An 8,595-nucleotide genomic window follows, 5' to 3' on the forward strand; every position below is an offset into this window, starting at 1 on the left:
AATATATGATTTTTTGCTTCAATATATGCAAATTGTGTCAAAATGATGTCAAGTTGTGTCAAAATGCTATAAAAATGATGTCAAAATTCGGTTAGATTTAAAATATATACAAATTTGATCAAGTTTTGCGATCAAAATTCTTTTAAAATCTGTCAAAATGATTGATATCAAAATAGGGGGCAAAATCACAAAGTACTTAGAAAAATAGGGACAATGGTGCAAGGGCATACATATCTTTTTATAACTGAATTCATACCATTAAGTGTCCTTAACGAAATAGAGCCAAGTGCAAGTTTCAGTTTGAAAAAATAAGGGCAAATCATAAAGTCAAAAAAAGAGTAAAATCACAATTACACTCCAAAATAAGGGTAAGAATGCAATTGCCCAATTTTTGTTTGCAGTCACTACTCTCTCTCTATGTATGTATGTATGTATGTATGTATGTATGTATGTATGTATGTATGTATGCATGTATGTACGTACATAAGTATGTATGTATGCATGCATACGTATGTACGTACGTATGTATCTATCATGTTAAAATCAACTATCAGAACAACCAAAGTTGGGTACTCGAACTAGCTAGTTTAGCAACTAGCTTAGGTTGTCTTGCCAAATTAGGGCTTGCTTGAGTAGGTCGGGATTAGACCCAACCCAAAGGGTTTAGGCCTAATTTCTGGACCCATTCCAACAAACCCTTAGTGTTAAATGTTCACTTCCAATAAACTGCATGCGGCTATATGTACGTGTTATTACTTGTTGCCATCTTTATGATTTGATCGAACAATCTTTGTATGGTTTATCCATTTTTGTGTTCATGATATGATATGGTTGTGGTCCTCGGAGCCGATAGATATTCTATATCGGGATGTTCATGATGTAGTGGCCTTACTGTCAATTGACTATATTAATATTTTCAAGTATATGCATGCATGCTCCAAGTAGTATTTCTCTGCCTATTTAACAGTGATTTGTAGTACAGAAAATTCAGTCAAGGAGGCTGAAAATTGCGAAGCCGCGAAACAACCACTTCTATCGGACTTTATGCGCAACACAAAGATTAAGTGCAAGTATTTGACCACCCCATGTCATGCACACAACTGTGGCGACATCATGCACCAACTGTTTCAGCTAAACCTTTGAATTGAAATTTTTTTACCGGCATGCGGCCGGACATGTAGTTAGGTCAAGAATCATTAGGTTCTAGAATAATTTATATGATTATCCAGGAAACCCGTGCAAGCATTCCTACCTAATCTTTGCTTACTTCCCAGGGCGCTGTCTCCAAAGTTTAGTGTTTCATTGGCTTTTTTGGAAAAATAGAACTGCAAAAGCTATTTGCTTTGCGAGCAGAAGTCTCCTCGATTGATTGGTTACTGTTAATTTGCTTGAAGTAGACTACCTCTGACCAGATAATTCTGGTCCAAAGTGGTAAATTATTACGCACCACGTTGTTCTGGTTTAAGACAGTTCAGTATTGATCATAGGCTCACAGGCGTCTGCTTGAGTGAAGAAACATCTGCATTTCGTCCTGAAGAAACATATCAATGATTTTACGGAGAAATAAAAATAGAAATGTAATTATAGCTTGTACGTGTCTATTTTTGATTTGATCTTATCACAAAGAATATTATACGTATCCTAGAAAACAAAAAAAATAAAGGAATAGTATTTAGCAGCACGTTAATTCGATCTGTATTTTTCGTGATTTCTTTATTATTTCAGTCATTCAGTGCAAAAGGAAGGAGGTGTGGCTCACCTTCAGCATGTGTACATCCAGCAATTTGCCCATCTCTCCATGTCACCCCCTCTCTCGTCTAATCCTAATAGTGCAAGGGTGACAAATTGTTCAGTCAAACACGCTTCATGTAGAAAAGAATCTAAAGAGTGGGCAATATGTCCACAAAGCGCTCTCTCTCTCATGGAAAGAGTTGGAAGCTTGACCTCCTCCCCCCCCCCCCCTCTCTCTCTTTGGTGTGTAAGTGTAACTACACTTGGCCTTCTTCCCCTTCCCCTCCGTATGGAAGGAGGCAAGGCAGCCATTAAACCACCCTCTCCTAAAAAAGTCCTGACCGGAGTCTTAATTAGTATCAGCAGCTTAATTCCCTCAGAAACCCCTACATATGATTGCCACGAGTCATTATAAAAGGGAAGCCACCAATGAGTTCTCTCTGTCCCTGCATGCAGCTAGGCCCTCCTTGTTCTTCTTCTACTTGATCTCCTACCTTTTCTTTTCTAATCCCTGCACACCCACCACCACTTTATTTAGGGTAGCTGCTAGTGCCAGTGCATGGCTATATATATGCATCTATAAGTAGGTTGTACCCTCCAAGGGGATCATCATCCATCACCATAGAAGCCAGGTGCAAGGTCATAGTAATGTCTCAGAGGAAAGGACCCATGGCTGTGACCAGCAAGCATGAGGAGGAGATGGAGCTGAGGAGAGGCCCCTGGACACTGGAGGAGGACAACCTCCTCATGAACTACATTGCTTGCCACGGCGAAGGCCGCTGGAATCTCCTCGCCCGCTGCTCCGGTGAGTTTCTTTCCATACATGCACACTGACGATTCGATGGATGATGAAAAGCTCAGTTGATTACCTGCACCTCACTCGCAACTAAGCTCTCAGTTGATTACCTGCACCTCACTCGCAACTAAGCTATCTGATCTTGATCTGCTGCTTTAATTAGGGTTGAAGAGGACTGGCAAGAGCTGCCGGCTCAGGTGGCTCAACTACCTCAAGCCTGACATAAAGCGCGGCAATCTGACGCCGGAGGAGCAGCTCCTCATCCTTGAGCTCCATTCCAAGTGGGGAAATAGGTAACTAATATACAAACATATATACATGCTTACACACAAATATATGATCGAGCATCTAAATATTGATTTGGATCTTGCATCCATATTTGTATGAATTTGTACAAGTTTAAAAGCGTATATGCATGTATGTGTATCTATATGTGTGTGGGGATGTGGGCAGGTGGTCCAGGATAGCGCAGCACCTGCCGGGGCGGACGGACAACGAGATCAAGAACTACTGGCGGACGCGGGTGCAGAAGCAGGCGCGGCAGCTGCGGGTGGACGCCAACAGCGCCGTCTTCCGCGACGCCGTACGCTGCTACTGGATGCCTCGCCTGCTGGAGAAGATGGCCGCCACGTCCGCGCACCACGTCGAGCTGCCGCCGCCGCTCCACCCCGCGCACATCGCCGGCAAGGCCTCCTCCTCGCCGATCCACGGCAGACAGCAGTGCCAGCACGACGCGAATAACGCGCCGGCAGGCAGCGGCAGCTACCGCCAGCGCTACCCCGTCGACCCGAGCCCGAGCACGTCGACGTCCGGCTCCGGCTCGGCACCGACCGCGCTCCAGCCGGTGCCCTGCTTCTCAGAACTGAGCTGGTTCAACCAGTACGGCGCCCCCGGAGAGCTCGACGGCTCCGCCCTGTTCGACTCGGCGGCGCTGGGGAGCCTGGGCCTGGATGAACTGGACCTGGGCCTGGCCGACTGCGACTACTCGGACTCGACGCTCCTGGACTACCTGAACTCGACCTGCACCGGCAGCGCCATGGTGACGATGGGCGCCGGCAACGTCCACAGCAGCTGCGGCGCCATGGGTGGCGACGGCGACTACGCCTCGACGTGGCGGACGGACGATCTGTACTGCCAGGCGGCGGCGAGAAAGCTCGACGAGCATCAGTGGGGAGGAGGAATCTAGAAGCAATCGAGGTAGGTAGCTCGCTAAAGCCTGAGCGGATGGGCGAAGGTTGCTTCTTGCGATGTCTCTCTACTAAAGCTAGCGATGATCGAGATGTCGCATTAGTTCATTAGTGGAGCATCTAGCAGCTAGCTAGATGCATGATGAGTGGCGATCAAAGCTAGCAGAATTTTCGCTTCGTTTCGGACCGATCGATCGATTGATCGAGATTTCCGCTGTTCGTTTGGACGCTCATAGTTTGTGTACGTAGTAGCTGCAGTCGATTGTGCCTGTATGTAGGTGCGTACGTACACGTACGTGTTGTAACTTTTCATCGCGATTTACATTTGGAACTGTAATCCACGTACGTGTGTGCTGTTCCTTCCGATCCATTGGTTTCATCAGCGCGCTCTCGATCGGCTTGTTGAAAGGTTGCTGGGCATTGGAATCGATCGAGAGGTCGTTGTCTCCAAGTGATCGATCGAGAGATCGATGAGCAGTTGTGTGTTGGTGGTGGGTGGTGTGTAACTACATCTGGAGATCGATCGATATACGTACGTGAGCGATCGAGATGGTCACGATCGTACGTGCGTGCTTGCCAGGGAAAGTCGGCAATGACTTGTCGCTTCGAGATGGCTGCGAAATACAGCTGGTGGCTACTTTTTTGAGGGATCGATCGAGCTGAGTACTTCGTTATAGACTGCATGTGTCTATCCATTTACTCCCCTCCATTAAAAAATAATAGATATATTTCTTTTTAAATGGTTAAATTTTATATATTTCAATTACTATTTGATCAAATTATAAGAATATCTAGTATATAAAACTTATACAACTAGATTTACAATTAAAATAATTTCACACTATATAAGTTTTGTAACTATAAATGATACATTTTGTGAGAAAATTTTAGTCAAAATCTAACTTCAAGGACTGAGCTAAAAAATACGTCTAGTATTTCTGAACGTAGGAAGTAGAAAGTAATCATGAACTAGGTTTTAGACTGAACATTAAATTTGGGCATTCATATTTTTTTTTAGCTATGGTGAATAATCTATTCTCTCTTTGAGAAACCAAGTGAAGATATAACTTTTTATTTGTGATTAATGATTGACAAGATTGTAATCTTGGTTTGATGAGTTTTAGGTTGTATAAGCATGTTTATATGTTGTAAATATAATCATGTCTGACCAAAGGTGAAAACAAAATAGAGTCTGTGTTTTTTTATCTCTGAGTCGAGGGAAATTGTACTCATCGGATGATCCGGTGTGTAGAAAATTATACACATCGGATAGTCCGGTGCTCAGAGATAATGCACATTGGATCTTTTTCTATATAAAGGTAAAATTTGGACTATGCACCGGATGGTCCAGTGTTCAGGGGATGTGAACACCAGAGTATTTTCTAGAAAGATATGTTTTTGGTGCCAGGTGAAGTTCGACTCACCGGATGATCCGGCGATGTAGCTCAGTACACACCAAACAGTTTCCAGAGAAGTTCGCTTTTGGTGCCAGAGAGAAGATGCACATCGGATAATCCAGCAATGAGTAGAGTGAACACCGGAGTGTGCATCAAACCATTTATCAGTGTCGTTGCAAAATGGGGTATGATTCAGATGTACTCACTGGATAATCTGGTGACGGGCTTGGTACACACTACAAGTTTCAACGGAGGGTTTTTCAGAAGGTTTTCAGCGAAGAAATCAGTGCACACACCGGATGATCTGGTGTTCAGAGACGGGTACATACCGGAACATTCGGTGTTCACAATTTTTCATGGATATGGTCCTTCGATAGGGATTTTGATGTTGGGCTAATTGGAGATGTTTTTGGAGGTTTGGAGAAACATGTTTGCAGGTGATGAATGCAATTTGGCGGTCGATGCGCGGGATGATCAGGGTCAAGCTAGGAGTTTGGTGCCGAATGATCAAGGAGGTTGGGCGGAGTCAAGAGTGATCCTAGCTATGTACATGGAGGTCAAGCAAAACATGAAGGAATGATGAAGATGAAGTGGTGACAAAGTCAAGCGAAGGGGATACCGGTACAAGTGACAAGGCGGGCCGAGGGATCGGGAGCGGGAGAGACTTGCCGAAGGTTAAGATCGCAAGATGGAGTACACGTGTCGATATCGGGATGCTTGTTTGCAGGTCAAAGCAAGCAGAAGTGAGTCACGCTTTGAGAAGCATGCGAGACAGTTTCACGGTTTGGCCTCAAAACCGTGGAGGGATGGAGTGCACGTGGCATCATCGCAAAGCAAGTGTTGATGCGAAGCTAAGTCATGAATGTGTTATGACCGTTCGATGGACGAAGCGTAAAATGGACTAAAATACCCCGATGGTAGGTAGGAGACCATTGTAAGCGAGAGATATTTTAAGAATTTTTTTTTTAAGGCAAAGATACCTCTCTAGGCCTATAAATAGAGGGATAGGACTGTTAGGGAGAGTTAAGCTAGCTATTTGAAAGGCTAGTGATAGGTTTTGGAGGAGATGAGAGGATAGACTTAGCCTTTGTACTATGTTAGAACTTTTGTAAGAGGAAAATACTTTATAATCTGTCTAAAATAGGACTGATATTTGTGCTTAATGAAGTTAATTTTCTTGTATCAGCTCGTGTTCATCTCCTTTTAGTTCTCTTGCTTCTCTTGTATATTTTTTCTTTTTCGGTTGTGATTTTCATTTTCCTTTTTGAGCTATAGTTTTTCCAACCTTGTGAATTTGATCTCTTTGTTGCCAGGGGCATAAAATGCACATACAATAGTACAAATTTGAGTTTCGGATTCCCTTCTCTCTAAATTATCAACTTGGAGAGTTTCTTCACCTTGTGACCATCTTCTTGAGTTTCTTTCAAAGTTACGAGCTTTTTGTGAGTAGCGTCGTGGAATGATCTTAAATAGAACCTTGTATTCATATATCATCCATAGAGTCACATATTATCGGTTCCTTTATTTGTTTCTCTCTATTTGCTTCCAATTGAATTTTTGAGGTGCGTTGGGTGAAACATAGGAGAAGGTCATATGGTACAAAAGAATTTGTTAAGACGCTTATTCACCCCCTCTAGTCATTATTCTCGGTCCAACCCCCCCCCCCCCCCTCCCCTCTCTTCTTAACCTCCTCAGTTTTTCCTCAAATAGGTATGAATGCAATTTGACATTTTGGCCAAAATTTTACCCAATTTGAATGGACCTTAATAGAAATATAAAAAATATTTAAAATTTACTATTTTTTCAAAAATTCAAGCTGAAATTTATTTCAATGCTCCTGATTGGATACTGTAACTACTAGGGATGTGAATGTGAGTTTGGACTTTCGACTAAAAACACACAAGTGATCAGATACTTCAACTTCCAACGATGTGAAAGTGCATCTAGCCTCTAGGTGTGGTTTTAGTAATTAATGATAATACTTATAGACCAATAATATTATTGAGAATTATTAGTAGGTTGTTCTATAGGTGATGCATGGAGAAGAGATATGTATCAAGATGAATGAGCTCTAAATGATGCTCGGATAAGTCAATGATAATACCTATGAACTAACAATTATATTAAGAATTGTTATTAGGTTATTCCATAGGAGATGCATAAATGATGAAGCATGGATTAGTTAAGAAATATCATGAGTTCAAAGAATTGCATCGAAGTCATTGAGACCTTCGTGATGCTCACAAGAAGAAAGAAAATCTCATTGAAGATTGGTGATAAGGGTGAATGCTAAGTTACTTGTGGAAATCAAGTAACTAAAGGTATAACATTGTCAATTGAGTTTATTGACTAACTCACGTGCTTTGTGCTTGAGAGTGAGTTAGGGTTAGGATCCATAAGAAGGCATAAGTTGAATTGAAATCACATATACCAAGAGTGAAGAAAAAGATTGGACTTCATATATGATAAAGTGAATTTATTGAAGATGTTAGATATAAAATAGTTTTCTATGGTAAGACGGTGAAGGGAAAGCAAGACTTGGCTGCGATGGACCATCTGATGGTGAAGGGTAAGCAATAGCTTGGTGTCAAAGGACTAGGGCGGTGGTGAAGAGTGAGTGAAGACTTTGTGCTAATACTGTGCGAGACCATAGGAAGCTACGGGTGATTCATATCAATCACATGAAAAATCAAGAAGAGATGGAGTGACGACAATATAAAAGTTGGCATCCCTCTAAAGTTTGAAGAAAAGAAGTGGTACTTGGAGGTATTCAAAGGCTCAAAGTAGTTAAAATATATTTTATCTTTAAAGTTGAGTATAGGTATGCCACACTATTAAGAGGGATGTAACATTGAACAACTTGTCATGTCTCAGTGCTCAAGCATTTCTAACCAAACCCAAAGTGAGATTTTGCTTTAGGAGCCAGTGTGAAAAGTGTAGAAGTGTTCGAATTAGGTTTCAGGGATTTTCTAGTTTGATCCTATGGGTTTAATATCATGAATTCAGTTGGGATGTGTAGTCCTCTGAATAATATTTCTACAAAGTCCGAAATTATCAAAATCAGACTTCGGGATCAAAAGTTATGGCATTTTCTCTTTGGTGACCAGGGTTATTTTGTTAAACTGTGGAGACTCCGCACCTTTTTACGGAGAGTCCACATTTTTACAGAGGGTCCACAAATTCCAGGTCTAATGGGTTATTTTTAAAAAAAATAACGGCTTCTTGTGTTAAAGTCCGGAGGGTTCGCAAATTTTTGCGGAGACTTCGCATTTTCTCAAGTGTAACGACTAGTTTTTAGGGGTTGGGTTTTTATACCCCCTCACCCCCCCCTTCTTTGGTTTCTACTGGTGCCTTCACAAAATACCTCAAAGTCAAAGCCATTTGTGCTCTCTCCACTTCATTCTAGTGTGAGTTTTGAGAAGAAAAGTGAGTTGGGTTGAGAAATTGAAAGATTGAGTGTAAGTTAGCTAAATCCCATATTGAG

At 42.2% G+C, this 8,595-nt stretch overlaps 1 protein-coding gene across 1 annotated transcript; it reads left to right on the forward strand.

Moving 5' to 3' along the window:
* Positions 1 to 1,961: 1,961 nt before the first annotated feature.
* LOC133901983 (transcription factor MYB2-like) lies at positions 1,962 to 4,077 on the forward strand. The gene is made up of 3 exons (XM_062343585.1): positions 1,962 to 2,536; positions 2,691 to 2,820; positions 2,981 to 4,077. The coding sequence occupies exons 1-3, from the start codon at positions 2,380 to 2,382 to the stop codon at positions 3,711 to 3,713; spliced, it is 1,020 nt and encodes a 339-aa protein (XP_062199569.1). The 5' UTR covers positions 1,962 to 2,379; the 3' UTR covers positions 3,714 to 4,077.
* Positions 4,078 to 8,595: the final 4,518 nt, after the last annotated feature.

Source organism: Phragmites australis, chromosome 1 (genome assembly GCF_958298935.1).
Source record: "Phragmites australis chromosome 1, lpPhrAust1.1, whole genome shotgun sequence".
Classification (NCBI taxonomy): Eukaryota; Viridiplantae; Streptophyta; class Magnoliopsida; order Poales; family Poaceae; genus Phragmites; species Phragmites australis.

Coding starts and splice junctions, on each gene's coding strand:
- LOC133901983 (XM_062343585.1), top strand. CDS start 2,380: ATGTCTCAGAGGAAAGGACCCATGGCTGTGACCAGCAAGCATGAGGAG. Junction 2,537..2,690: donor TCTCCTCGCCCGCTGCTCCG/GTGAGTTTCTTT, acceptor TGCTTTAATTAG/GGTTGAAGAGGACTGGCAAG. Junction 2,821..2,980: donor CATTCCAAGTGGGGAAATAG/GTAACTAATATA, acceptor GGATGTGGGCAG/GTGGTCCAGGATAGCGCAGC.